Source organism: Notolepis coatsorum (genome assembly GCF_963971535.1).
Source record: "Notolepis coatsorum genome assembly, chromosome: 2".
NCBI classification, from domain to species: domain Eukaryota; kingdom Metazoa; phylum Chordata; class Actinopteri; order Aulopiformes; family Paralepididae; genus Notolepis; species Notolepis coatsorum.
In genome coordinates, this window is record NC_140166.1 from 214,600,713 (window position 1) to 214,616,151 (window position 15,439).

Sequence of the window (15,439 nt, forward strand, 5' to 3'; positions counted from 1 at the left end):
AATTGGCAGTATTAGAGGGTGGGAGAAGCTGGCGGGGTGGGTCCGGGTCGTTGTAAACAGCGACTCCTACAGTTCGGTCGGGGCGCCTGCTAAGCGCGGATAGGACCTGAGTGGGATAGTGTGATCCTTCCACACGCTACGCCCTCTCAGTGAGAATCCGCGCTGCCAGGTGAAAAGAAGCGGTTGATTGGCTGGACGTGTGTCGGAGGAAGCACGTGGTAGCCTCCACTCTCCCAGACCGACTGTGGGGGGTAAGTGCGCAGCGACCAGGAAGAGGATTGGGAATTGGCATAACGACTAACATTGGGATGGGAGAAAATCGGAGGAAAATGGAGGGGGAAAAAGTTCAATAAAAAAAAATAAAAAATAAAGGACACAGTGGTGGGTATCATATCTGTCACCAGTAATAAATCTGAGGGCAGAATGATGGACCGGGTCCAGGGGTTTAAGAGTTGAAGCCGCAGCGCAGCAGGTCTATAAATTACATCACCATAGTCCAATTTGATAAGAAAACGGCTTCAACAATCCTGTTTCTACTAAGCGTGGGAGAGCTGGATCTATTTCTGTACAGGAAGCCCATTTTCTGTCGCAGCTTGGAAAGCAAGAAATCTGAATTATTTTATTTATTATTATTATTTTTTAAATATTTTTCCACCTTTTTCCCGTTTTTCTCCCATCCCAATGTTAGTCGTTATGCCAATTCCCAATCCCCTACCTGGTCGTTGCGCACTCTACCCCCTTCCGTCGGTCTCGGAGGGCGGAGACTATCACATGCTTCCTCCGACACATGTGTAGCCAGCCCACCACTTCTTTTCACCTGGCAGCGTGGACTCTCACTGGGAGAGTGTAACGTGTGGAAGGTCACACTACCTCACCCAGATCCTTCCCTTGCTGTGCAGGCGGCCCGACCGAACTGTAGGAATCGCTGTTTACAACGACCAGGACCCACCCTCGCCGGGTTTCCCACCCTCTAACACTGCCAATTGTGTTAGTATGGACAGTCGGCCAACCCGGAAGCACCACAGCTGGATTCGATCCCACTGTCTCGGTGGTGGTAGACGGATGCTTAGTCCGCTGCGCTACCCGGCCGCCCTAGAAATCAGAATTTCTATTATTTCTGTGATTGAAGACTGCTCTTTTTTGGAGAGATTTGTTCATGTTCACAAGTTGAGACTAAACTGTCCAAGCTCAAAGGGAGAATGCTAATTCTCTTTTTAGGGTGGATTTTTTTAAAGGAACAGTTCACTTTAACCCTTAGAAGTCAACGGGGCCTATTGCTCCCGTGGGCGGAGAACAAAAGAATTAGAATCTCTCACAAATGCTCAGGAAGTCCCGTTTTTCAAAAATCTGTAAAAATAGCACAAAGACAATTTCGAGTGCATAATAGTGTAATCTATATGTATCCTTACTTGCTAAACATAATACGACTTGTAAATATGTTTAATTCTTGCTCAATTGTATAGTTCTAAATATCCCTGTATTCCCCCGAAACTACAACGCGTCACGTACATGCACGCGCGCACACACACACAGCGCATAGGTGTTAATCACTGAGTGATCTAATATGCATATTCTTCAGCGCGAGAGGGGGGGGGTTGTGTTTCCCACTGTCTGTCGTTGATAATATAATCTGAAGAGGTCCTGCATTATTATTATTATCATTCTCGAGAATACACGCGGACCCGACGGAACGTTAACTTATGAATAAAAAGTAGTCTAACATGCTTTTCATCCTCGCCCGTGTATATACCCACGTCGCGCTAAAACATCAACTACTGTATGAGTAGAGACAGAGTGCTTGTGTGTACGAGTTATGATGAGTTATCTCGCAGTTTTCTAGAGTAGAAAGGTGCGCCCAGTAGAGCACACACACACACACACAGAAGGAATTTCTTGTACAGCGAGTTGGGCGTTTTATTTATTTTATCACTTGTAGGCTACCATAGCGAAGGCTCATGGCAGCAACGTTAGTGGTTGAAACGTGATTCGAGAGTGATACCAAGTGGAAGGAAATATATCCTGTCATCAGTGCGTATAGCAGGTATCCTCGAAATTCTCCGCTATCAACTCTGCAAGCTCCTGTCTGTCCGCCTGCACTGCTCCAACTGCCTGTGTCTGTCTACTGCTTTGGTCCAATCATATTCAGAGTCCCGTCAGAATCCCGCCCCCCACCCACAGTCTGCGAATCAGAGGCAGAGTAGGGCGGGTCTTCACGAAATGCGTGTTGTCTCTTTCAACGGGTTGGAGTCAGAGCGAGAGTTGACAGCGCATATACAGGTAGTCTAATCTGCAGGTACTGTAGCGAGTAGCATAGTTTTGCCAGCAGGCAGTTAGTAGAAAAATATGGCATGTTCAAAGATGGCCAGTAAAATAAAAGTCAACAGTGAAAATCGCTGCAATAATAATTCTTTCTTTCTTTCTTTCTTTCTTTCTTTCTTTCTTTCTTTCTTTCTTTCTTTCTTTCTTTCTTTCTTTCTTTCTTTCTTTCTTTCTCTCTCTCTCTCTCTCTCTCTCTCTCTCTCTCTCTCATTCTAGAGAAATACAACCACAAATTGTTATTGGTTTGCTTCTTTTTCTTACAGTACTATATATACTGTACTTTACTGTATATACTGTACCATCCACTGTACTGAAACATCTCAATATAAGTAATCATGGTATGCTGCAAAAGGTGATATGGTATGTGATATGGTACAGTACTGTAAATACCATCTCTCTCTCTATCTCTCTCTCTCTCTCTCTCTCTCTCTCTCTCTCTCTCTCTCTGGCTTTATTGAGGAAGGGCACACCTCTATCAGCTGAGTAACAATGTTCATCAAAGTGTTGAGTGCTACAGTGTAGGTTAGTATATTAGGACAAGTGCATACCTACATGTATGACCTATATCTATCTACTACTTTTGGATATGAGCATTTTTTCAATACCCAACTATGTAGTGGCCGCTTGTCGCTAGGCTAGGCCTCCTGCTGGGTCCATTCACTGGAATAACAAAGGAATGACTGGGCCTTTGCTCCAGGTGTGAAATGGTTCTAGTGACAATGATCACATTGAATTCTGGGAGTGTAGTTCTCTCATCAGATAGCTGAATGAACTTGGATCTAGTTCAAAGTCCTATACTGAAAAGGTGTTAGGATTTTACCAGAATGTTTGATAGGACATTGATTGAAAACTATCGTCTCAAATTTGACAATTGATGGCTTATTTTGAAGGTATGAATCTGTAATTTTATATTATGTAACAAAAAAAAAGGGGGAAATTCTCAGGAGGAGGAGCTATTTAGGTTAGACTTCTAAGGGTTAAGAAATCAAATGCTGTCATTATCTACTCATCCCCACATCAGTTGAAACCCTATTGAGGTTTGTGCGTCCATGTAACACACTGCAAGTTGGCAATCACTGCTCCCCTCCTCCCAAATAAGGGAGGGCCTGTTTATTTAGCACAAAAAAGGGCCTACAAAGAACAGAGACAGACTCTCCATTGAAGACAAATTGGAACATTCAACAACTGTGAGGTTTCTCCATTGGACCATTTCAACAACCTTGAGGTTTCTCCATTGGAACATTTCAACAACCTTGAGGTTTCTCCATTGGAACATTTCAACAATTGTAAGGTTTCTCCATTGGAACATTTCAACAATCGTGACTGAGGTTTCTCCATTGGAACATTTCAACAATTGTAAGGTTTCTCCATTGGAACATTTCAACAACCTTATTAAGGTTTCTCCATTGGAACATTACAACAATTGTAAGGTTTCTCCATTGTAACATTTCAACAATCGTGACTGAGGTTTCTCCATTGGAACATTTCAACAATTGTAAGGTTTCTCCATTGTAGGGCTGGGCGATATGGCCTAAATATGATATCACGATATTTTCTGACCTTTCGGCGATACACGATACACATCACGATGTTTTTCTTTTTTACCCCAAACAATTCATTATGAGGCTTACCAAGACAGTATTTGAGTTTGCAAGCTAACATTAAAGACAAAATAAAATACCCATGCATTTAGCATTTTTATATTAGATTTAGATTATTAGATTATATATTGCATATGAGATATTATATGATTTAGATATGAAATATGATGAATTGAAAATGGGGGACCCTGATGTAAACAAGACTAAAGTCTTTCTCTGGTCTGCATCCCCTTAACAATTGTATGTATTGAGCTGTACTGTACCCATTCTGCAATATGTTAAAGTTTTAAATCAATCAATCAATAAATAGCATTTTAGCATTTTAATGAAACTACTGTATATTTGTATGTCTCTAAATGTTTTGATGAATTGAAAATGGAGGACCCTTATGTAAAAAAGCCGAAAGTCTTTTTCTGGTCTTCATCCTCCTGTACTGTATTGTACCCATTCTGCAACCTTTTAATACAGTTTTCATTCATTCATTCTGACGGAAACATAATCATTTTGATTGACAGTCGAGTCTGCCAATGACGTCACACCGCTTGCACCCGCCCTGCTGTTCTTAGCACCAATCGGCAAGCGTTTGACTTCCTGAATGTCCCGTGTGCTAAACATCAACAAAGCTACTAACGTTAGCTCCCCGCGGCCGTCGAGTAGGAGACTAGTGCTTCACAGGATGACTAAATGAGGCATAATGATTTTACTACAACGAATGTTATAATAAAAGCCTTTCCATACATCTGTCTGATTGAAAACTTTATTAACAGACCGCGGAAAGGGCATATCTCAGCACAGGCTGAGATATGAACGAGTAACGTGTGGACAGATTGACGCGACACAATCCTCTTGGGCAAAACATCACGATATCCACGATACGTTGAAAAAGTGTATCGTTAATGAACTGTACCCGATATTTATATAATATCGTCATATCGCCCAGCCCTGCTCCATTGTAACATTTCAACAATCGTGACTGAGGTTTCTCCATTGTAACATTTCAACAATCGTGACTGAGGTTTCTCCATTGGAACATTTCAACAATCGTGAGGTTTCTCCATTGGACCATTTTAACAATCGTGAGGTTTCTCCATTGGACCATTTTAACAATCGTGAGGTTTCTCCATTGGACCATTTCAACAACCTTAAGGTTTCTCCATTGGACCATTTCAACAACCTTAAGGTTTCTCCATTGGAACATTTCAACAATCGTGAGGTTTCTCCATTGGACCATTTCAACAACCTTGAGGTTTCTCCATTGGACCATTTCAACAACCTTGAGGTTTCTCCATTGGACCATTTTCCACAACTGCAATAGAGTTTCAGCTGACGTGGGGACGAGGAGATAATGATAGAACCTTGGGAGATAAAGATAGAACTTTGATTTTGAAAGTGAAGTCACTGTTACTTTAAACTCGAGCAGACGTTGCCCTTGCTGTTGGTTCACTATGGGCTGAAAGTGGGCCAGCCGTGGTTCACTATGGGCTGAAAGTGGGCCAGCCCCTGCGCCAGCCCCTCGCCTGCCCACGGCTGATTGATGGTTTGTCCCTCTGGCTTGGGCTCGAGAGACACTTTTGACTAAGTGGGCGCTGACCTGGTACAAAGCAATAATGGCCCACTCAAAAAACGTAGTGGCTAAATGCTATACATTGTCCGTCACTCTTGACAACATCAAGCCCGGTTTCAGTCCAGCAGTGTTTTCCTCGGCACTAAACTCTCCTTAAGATCTGTCTCACTCCCTCTTCATCTGGGTGCATGAATGAGACCTCCCTGTCTCTCTCTCTCTCTCTCTCTCTCTCTCCCTCTCTCTCATTGAGTTCTTGTAGCCATTGAAGAGTGCAGTTCTGGTGGAAAGTCTTTGTCCACAGTGTGTGAATGGGCCTGGTCCACTGGCCCTGTGACTCAGGATCACCAGGCAGCGCATGGAATTGTTAATTTAGGCTTAAAACAAGCTCATTCATACAACAGTAATGGTCTATTCATTGCTGTCACGCACCACTAAGGAAGGCTGTGTTCACTAAGGCTGAGATGATATGCCATTTGGAAGAATCGTTCAATTGGGACAAAATTATCGATAAATATAGATTTTTGTATTATTTTGCATGTGGAAAAAAAGTGGAAAAGTCGACGTTTTTCTTAAAAAAGAAACGTGTTATTTAACATTAGTTTGTGTGTCATGTGCACTCACTGTAGTTGGCCCACGACACACACACAAACTAATGTTAAATAATATTTCTTTTTCTTTTTTTAAGAAAAAAGTATTTAACTTTTTTTTGTACACATGCAAAAAAAATCAATACTTATGACTTATTGAATCTAGAGTGACGTAAAGTCGCATGAAGAGATCACATTGCAATAAATCTGACCTGTATCGGATTTTAGGATCATCGATGGGATGTGTGCTGTTCACACGGTCATGAAAATAAATCAGATTTGGGCCACTTTAGCCTGTAGTCTGCCAACGTGAATATAGTCCCATCACAGAATACCATTGGTATGTGCAGGGTTTGCAAGGTGCTTAAAAAGTCCTTGAAATTCAAATCAACCATTCGCATTGAATGTTTTGTTCATCCAATGTTCTGAATCAAGAAATCGTTTTGTTTTTTCTGTTTTAATCAAATCTGACGAGTCGCTGTCTCGCTCGCTCCAACTGCCTCTCCTCATTTCTTCGCGTGTGATGCTCTAGCTGGCAAGCAGGCCAAGAAGGTGCTTAAAAAAAACTGCATTTAAAAGTGAATTGTATCCTTCGAGTGACATCCTTGAAAATGAAAAATAGTACTTAAAAGTCCTTGAATTTAATTTTGCAATGTATGGAGGCCAGCTCTTGACTGATTGTAGTGAAGTCTTCTACTCAAGTTGTTTACTACTACTGTGAGGCCTCAAAGCACCCCCCCCCCCCCCCCCCCCCCCACTGTGCCTGAATGTATAGAACAGCCACTCAACATTCTGGAACAGACACTCGGGTTGATACACACTGAAAAAACGGCTGCCATAGGAAGTTAAATGTGTCGCCACGGCGACGGCACCCGCGCGGCCGAACATTCGCGGCTTCTTCAGCCCCACGTCGGAACAGTGTCGCGCTCTGTCAGCTCTGTCCGTATGTGACGGGGCCGTCGTTTCCAAGGACATCATCGGAATACTATAGCAGCTGTGCCGATGGAATTTTACTGTGACATATAAATAGCTAGAATCGTATGACGAGGATGAGACACGCCCCCCCCCCCCCCCCCCCCGACGTTCTTGTGCGGCAGCAGTTCAGCGGCGATGGGGAAGCCGTTCTCACCCACTCATCCTCTCCTCTATGATCCTAGTCATACACCAGGAAGTGCTCCTTTTTTTCCCTACCTTCTAATTCTATAGTTTTCCATTTCCCCTGCGATCAGACACGCTCATCTTTCCATCCACCCCCCTCTCCCTTGGCCCCTTGGCCCCCCTCCTCGCGGCCCCTGGCTCTGACGTGGTGGTCAGTCATCCGCTCCTCCAGCCGCACGCCGTTTAGCATGTCAATGTGCCGCCGCTGCTGCTGTGGGGTACAACATTGACCGCCATTGTCACCGTCAGAACAATGGCAGCAGTGACGCAATGTCAGGAGGGAGGGGGGCGGGGCGGAAGATGAGACACGTGTCCCCAGTCCCCCCCCCCCCCCCCCCCCCCCCTCGTGTTGGCTCTCTGGTTCTCTCTCTCTCGCTCTCACACACCGTTCACTCTCTCTCGCTCTCACTTCCGTCGATGGGCATTGTTTATGACGGGGAGATGGAGTAAGTGGGCGTCGGCCTCGTACAAAGCAGTAAAGGCCTAAAACGTAGTGGCTAAAATACTATACACATTGGCCACATTCCAGGTGTGAAAATGTGAGTTGGTATTGCAACTGCAGCCGGTCGGCGTTCTTCATTATGTGTTCGTAGTCGTCCCCGGTGGCTCTGCAGGGTACTGCAGGCGGGTGATGAGTGAGTGAATGAGTGAAGTGCTCTATTTAACAGTGGTTCCCAAAGCAGCCATGGGTGGGCCGTGAGATGATTAAACATTTTTTTTTTTTTTTTTTTGTCTTGTCAGGCCACTGAACTTAGAAGCAGGCCAGGGCAGTGTTTCTAGTTGTATTCTAAAATTATATTCTATTGTATTCTAAAATGTGACTATATGGTTTTATATTACCGGTAACTTAATAAATAAACAAAAACTAAAAATCTACTTATTTCAACGAACATTTCAAACTAAATAACAGATTATGCACATAAAACGCTGAAAACAACCGAAGCAACAATAGTATTTTAATGAGACTATTATTATTATCATAATTATTTTGCAACAAGTTAGCCCTCTCATAAATAGCACATATAAATGAATAACTAACTTGAACTAACTTAATAGGATTGAAGTGATATTTGGCTTAAAAATTCGGTCGCCTGGCAAAAAAATAAAAAAGCCTGACGATGTGCATTGGGCCGCGGCTCTCTGACGCCTTATTTTCTGGGTCCTGGCCTGAAAAGTTTGGGAACCCCTGCTCTATTACATAGATCGGCACAGCTTATGACCAGTGGCGCCGCGCATGTAGTTCTCCATCTCTCCCCTCTGTTCTGTCTTCCCGTTAAACTGCTGGTCTGTCGTCAATTCCCGCTATGGGCAGGAATCTCCAGCGGTGGACATCAGGAGTGTGTCAAGTAACTTGAGTGCTCCTGGTGAGAACCATCCCTGAGAATCACTTAGCGCTCCGCTCCATCTGAGCGCCGAGCGTCTGCCGTCTGCCTTCTAATGACCCGTCTGCGTTTGACAGGTGTCAGAGCGTCTGTGTAGGATCCCGTTTCTTCCGTGTACTGAGCCTAGTCGGAAAGTGCTCGACAACAAAGCATGTGCGTTTCAGTTTGTGTGGTAGCAGGGCACGAAATTTACTTTTTGACTCACCGGCCAGTGGCGGGTAGATGGGAAAATTCTACCCGCCAAGCATATTTCTTACCGGCCAAAAGAAATACGCATTTTTGTGTCACATATATATAAATTTGTCAGTACATTTCAAGTAGATAAGCTATTACGTTGAAGAATACACACTTAAAGAGGTCAAATTTGTACTCTCTCTCTCTCTCTGAAGTCCTACCTCCCTCTCCCAAACCGTTCCTACAAAAAAAAATTATGTTGCATGATCATGTACATTTATTTTGTATTTTTTTAACATTTAAATATCAACATTATCTGGCAATCCTCAGTCAATCCTATCAAACTCATGTCATCTGGTCTTTTCCGCACGTGCACACACACACACACACACACACAGGGCTCCTTAATTGAACAAGTAGAGAGAGGGATGGAGAGAGAGCCCCGCTCCCCATTTCTAACCTCAGCTCAGCTGTTTTCTGTCTGAGCGACTGAGCAGGATTGGCTAGGCCTAAAAGAAAAAATTGTTTGGTTCCGGTTGCCGACCGACTGATTGGTGAGCAATGAGAGCACAGCACTTCTGATTGGTAAGCATGACTGGCACGCAAGAAAAAAACTTGAATCAAACTCTCTGTATAACGTATCCCAAATCGCAGGCTTTGCGATTTGCTAAAAGGCGACTGTCGTAAGACCAAAACACACCGCAGTTTTAATTATTTTACATGACTATTTTCATTTTGTTACCCGCCACATGGCGGACAGACCTCTGTGTCATTCACACCACAAAGACGCTGCACTCCTCCTTCTTGTTCTAGACCTCTGTCACTCGCCAAACCTAAAATATGCCCGCCGTTGGCGGGTGGCAGGCTCTAATTTTGTGCCCTGTGTGGTAGCATGTGGTACTGTAGTCTACACCCTCCCCAGACCTACAGTAGGGCAGCATGTGGAAGTCTACACCCTCCCCAGACCGACAGTAGGGCAGCATGTGGAAGTCTACACCCTCCCCAGACCGACAGTAGGGCAGCATGTGGAAGTCTACACCCTCCCCAGACCGACAGTAGGGCAGCATGTGGAAGTCTACACCCTCCCCAGACCGACAGTAGCCAGTAGGGCAATGTGCGCAAGGACCAGGAAGGGAATTGTCATAACTACTAAATTGGGATGGGAGAAAAAGAAAAAAAGAGGATTTCCCATAATGTTGGCATGTTCCTTTTTTTTAAATCCGTGACCTCTGACCCCGTTGCTCCCCCGTGTGTGTTCCAGGTACGGGCAGCGGCTCTCTCTCCCACGCCATCCTGCGCACCATCGCGCCCACCGGCCACCTGCACACCGCGGAGTTCCACCCGCAGCGCGCGGAGAAGGTGGCGGAGGAGTTCAAGGAGCACCGCGTGGGCCACCTGGTGACGGTGAGGACCCGGGACGTGTGCATAGACGGCTTCGGGGTGACGGGCCTGGCCGACGCCGCCTTCCTGGACATCCCGTCCCCCTGGGAGGCCATCGTGCACGCCAAGGCGGCCTTGAAGAGGCAGGGTAAGGAGTCACGTGTTCTTTTTGTTTTGTTTATAGGGGTGCAGGGGAGGAAATTAGGCCACTTTACTGGCCAAATGCTAGTATTTTTTACGTTTGGCTGGTAAAAAAAATCAGATACCCGCCAGTTGGCTGGTAAGCCAAAAAGTTAAGTTTCCTCCCCTGCTGGCGGGTATACAAAAAAATAAAACATTCTGCAATCACTGCACTGGCAAACGGTGCGCGTCTTCTGAGTGTTCGCTTTAGTTGACAGTGCCACGAGAGCACTGCACAAGACCACCCGCGGACATATAATGTTTAATAAACGTTTGCGCAGTACTGGCCAACCCGCAGACATAATAAAAGTCCTGCGGTACTAGGCTAGCCATCAGGAGCACTCGCAAACAGATAACGTTAAACACAGCAGAAGATGGAAAACAGACAGACTGACCAACGGGGAACTGCATCCAACCCTAGTACAACCTTCGAGTATAAGTTACTAAGGACACATTTAAATCACAGAGGTGTAATGTTAGTCTACTGGAACTGTATACAGTGGTTAGCTTCTAGTTAGCGTTTTAGCTATAGCTGCTTGCTAGCTAACGTTAGCCCCGTGTGCTCAAAGCAGCCAGCTAGGTGTATCTGTTATGACTATAATGTTTCCAAAAAAGCACCGGACTACGACGTAAGGTTAGACATTTTATTTCATGCTCAAAAGCCCCTGGCTTGCACATCGCAGTCACGAAAGGGGCTAGCTCAACCAGTGCACTGTGCACAACAGCACACCAACCCAACTGACGTTACCACAACACTTGACGGTACTTCACAGCACTGTCGTAAGACCACCGTGCTGTCTTAAAGGCACAGTGTGCCTACCCAGATGCATACACAACATTGATGCGGCTTGACATACAAAGAAGTAATTATCACAATTAGCGATTTTTTTTGTCTGGTAAAAAATCTGTTTGGCTGGTAAAAAAAATCAGATACTCGCCAGTTGGCTGGTAAGCCAAAAAGTTAGTTTCCTCCCCTGTAGGGGTGTAAAGGTACACGTATCCGTACCGAACCAAACCGTTTCAGTGTGTACCGTACCGTACCGAACGGCTGTGTAGTGTACCGAACAAATAGAATGGTATGTTAACCACTAACGACTGCCCACCGGGGGCTGTTTTTTTCACAATCTAATATAATAATAATAATTTTTAAATTTGTTTAAGTCGATTATTAATTTCAATATAGAATATTCGTTGACAGCCCTACAAGTACAATTAGTTACTGCACACTACATCACCCCTGAGTGGAACATAGAAAGCCAAACTTTCCCCCACTGTACCGAAAACCCGTACCGTACCGTGGTTTTTGTATACCGTTACACCCCTTTTATACCAGGTGGGTGTCAGCCGTTTTTGTCTAAATGGTCTCCATTTTTTGTTAGCCACAAACTAAGGATGTAACGATGCATCGATTCTAATGTGTTCGATTCGATGCATCGATTTGAATATGTTATAATCGATTATAATCTAAATTAATCGGAAAAAAATAATTATAATAATAATAATTTGTGTGTGTATTGTTTTTATTGACCTATAGTCCATTCATGCTGAGTGAATCAGTTCCCCCAGCCACATTTGTGTATTCAAATTATTTTGGGGAATTTTTTAACTGATCGAAACTTAATAGAAAATTAATAGAATCGAATCGTGGTCAAATGAAGAGATTTCATGATGCATTGAATCGTTGCCTGAAGAATCGTAATCGAATCGTTGTGAGGTCGAATCGTTACACCCCTACCACAAACCAAGCCAACGCAACGTCAATGGGGTCAAGCTCCTGTATGTACAAGCCGACTGAAGGTAACTGAGATCTGCTTTGAGTAGCCAGCTTGTCCAGACGGGAGCTTGGCCCCATTGACTTTGCATTAGTTTATGGCTACCTACCCACATTTTATGATTAGTGATTAGAACTGGGTTTTAGCGTTTATTGGTCAGGGTGATGAGTAAAAATCTCCTTTTTTAGTTTGGAATCGAATGTCTTTGAGGTAATGTTTTTAAAAGGTTTTTTTAAATGACATTCATGGCAAAACCGCATTCACTGTTCCTCGGGGGAAACGGTGCCACATGATGCATACTTTATGACTCTCCCTGGCGTGATGGCGGAACACATGACTGTGACACAGCAACTTTTAAAATACCATCCAGAGCCGTCGTGCTGCTGCTGTCGCATGAGCCCTGTGTTGAGCATCGATCCAGGTCAACAGAGCTCATTAACTTTGTCCTTGTGGGTCCGTGTTCCTCACCACTTGCTTGTTCCTTGTCGCAGAGACACGGGATAATGTGAGGGGGGATATAGAGAGCGTGTTGTGGTTGCCATGGTGACGGGCACCCACAGTGCACTGGGGGGACAGGCCCGGGCACGTTGGCAGCTCAGTGAACTGGTCAGCGCCTGTGGGGCCGGGGGGGGTTATTTAAACAAGATAATTTTTTATCATTGAAGGGACATTGGCTGGACCCCACGAGGTAAAGGAACTATTTTATGGTTAGGTTAAGGGTTAGACATGTAGTCATTATGGTTTTTAAATATTATAGCTATATCGACATTACTATGGCCCATTCAACATCGGGTATCTATCGTTCCGGATGTGGGAACGTTATATTTTTCCATTCATACATTGCCGTGTTAGTACCGTCGTGAATATAAGTGTTTTTAGAGTGTATAGCAGTAATTCCTAGAACGCGCGTTATAGGCCCCGACGCGTATTATACATAATCGTTTGGCGTTTCGTTCCTATACACGCTATATTAAAACATTCAAATGCATATGATCGCTATACATTATGCTCCATCATGCGTGAAGGAAAGGGGGGGGGGGTCGTTTATGATTCCTTGATTGTCACTAACGGCTTTCTTTAGTACGACATACGTTGATCGGATAGATTGCAATGAAATAAATGGACAATCGAGCTGGAATTAACGTTAGATTCCTCTTACCTGTGGCCGATGCGTCTGGAGAAATCTTTTTCCAATTATTTGATGTCGATCCATTTTCCGTTTTGTATGACTCAATAAACGCCGAAAGCATATTCTTGCGTCTCGAAAGCGATCCCATGCACTCGAGTGTGTATCTTGATCCACGTTACAAGATATCTCTGCCGGAGGATTTTCCCCGATGCACAGAGCGCCACATCCGGTTTAGAGTGGAGTGCAACTCGCCCAAAATCCACCAGGCGGCGGTATTGAGGCGTTGAAATATCAGACAGGGTCCAGCTGGCTCCCGGAGCCTTCCTGGATGAATTATTAATGCCAATAGCGAATAAAGGAAATAACGATCATAAAAACGAGTAAACTCATTGTTGGTGCTATTCGATTGGCGGGCAATAACGAGTAAACTCGTTTTTGGCGCAAGATGTGTTAAGGTTAGGATAAGGATTCGACATGTGGTCATTATGGTTATGGTTAGGATAAGGGTTAGACGTGTAGTTGTTATGGTTAGAACGGCATTCTTGATTATTTTCTATTTGTTATTCATGAGAATCAACGAGTTGTGCCCTTCAGGACTTGGAGGGAGTCATTGCTAATGGATGCAAAAAGCTCATCATCGACTAATTTGACCCGACGCATTTGTCCACAGGTCAGATACGACGGGAGCACAGCGTGTAAACCGGGTCATATTGGAAGTGCTGTATGTTCCCTGCAGGCTTATGGCTGATGTTTGTGATGTTAGTCTGATGCTTCTGCTGTCTACACATAGAAACAGTGACTTGAATAGTAATTTTGTGAGTTTTGCCCATCCCTAGTATTTAGCAATATAGGTCGATTTATTAAACCACATATAGTTTTCATCGTTTATAAAGAAATGAAAACTTCAGAAAACGATTTTGACGCAGGCTAGCATTTCAAACCCGACCATCGTACTAGATTTTAGCCGTTGTTTACAAGCCCTCGCCATGGCCCAGGCAATCTGTAGCCCACACACAAATGTACGCAGTGATCTGACCACCTCGTTCACCAGCCAGAGTCTCTCTCTCTCTCCTCTCTCTCTCTCTCTCTCCTCTCTCTCTCTCTCTCCTCTCTCTCTCTCTCTCTCTCTCTCTCTCATCTCTCTCTCTCTCTCTCTCTCTCTCTCTCTCTCTCTCTCTCTCTCTCTCTCTCTGTCTGTGTGTGCCTGGATCAGCGCTTTATGAATCGTAGTCTGGTAGATTTATGGCGTTCTGATGGTCCCGAGGTTCATAAGCGGAGAATTTCATTTTAAAAACGGGGAAGCCTCAATATGAACTGGAATGTAGACAATGGAGGAGCAGCCATGCAGCTCTGCACCCTTCCTCCTCCTCCTCTCCCCCCTCCTCTCCCTTTTATGGTGCCAATTCTGCATATTCTGTTCTTCAGCTAGCAGCCCCCCTACCTTACACACATCGACCTCTTTCTCCCTCACACACGTCCTCTCTCTCCCTTATACACACACACACACACACACACATTGAACCACTCCCTTACACACACACGCACACACACACACGCACACGTACATACTGTACATACATACATACAATGCATACATATACATAGAAGTGAGCAGCCATGATCTTCATAGTAGAAGTGCTCCTATGACCATACAGGGTTATGCAGGCAGCAGGGAGAGATTGCGCGAACGTGACTCCATAAGGACCGACTTGATTTACGCCCTGCTGTTCAGTGCTGCAGAGAGTGGACTGGTTCTCTCTAGAGACCTGGGCTGAACAGAACAACACTACCCCCCCCCCCCCCCCTGCAATGCCTTTAACAGAGGGTAGGCAGAACAATACTCTGCTTTTAACAGAGGGTAGGCAGAACAATACTCTGCTTTTAACAGAGGGTAGGCAGAACAATACTCTGCTTTTAACAGAGGGTAGGCAGAACAATACTCTGCTTTTAACAGAGGGTAGGCAGAACAATACTCTGCTTTTAACAGAGGGTAGGCAGAACAATACTCTGCTTTTAACAGAGGGTAGGCAGAACAATACACTGCTTTTAACAGAGGGTAGGCAGAACAATACACTGCTTTTAACAGAGGGTAGGCAGAACAATACTCTGCTTTTAACAGAGGGTGGGCAGAACAATACACTGCTTTTAACAGAGGGTGGGCAGAACAATACACTGATTTTAACAGAGGGTAGG

General features: G+C 44.6%; 1 protein-coding gene across 1 annotated transcript in view; it reads left to right on the forward strand.

The window, feature by feature from the left end:
- The window catches only part of trmt61a (tRNA methyltransferase 61A), a 44,956-nt gene that overhangs the window by 17,601 nt on the left and 11,916 nt on the right, over positions 1 to 15,439 (forward strand). The window contains exon 3 of the mRNA XM_084308852.1: positions 10,047 to 10,313. Coding sequence (XP_084164978.1) covers positions 10,047 to 10,313 — 267 coding nt within the window. The remainder of the gene's footprint in view (positions 1 to 10,046; positions 10,314 to 15,439) is intronic.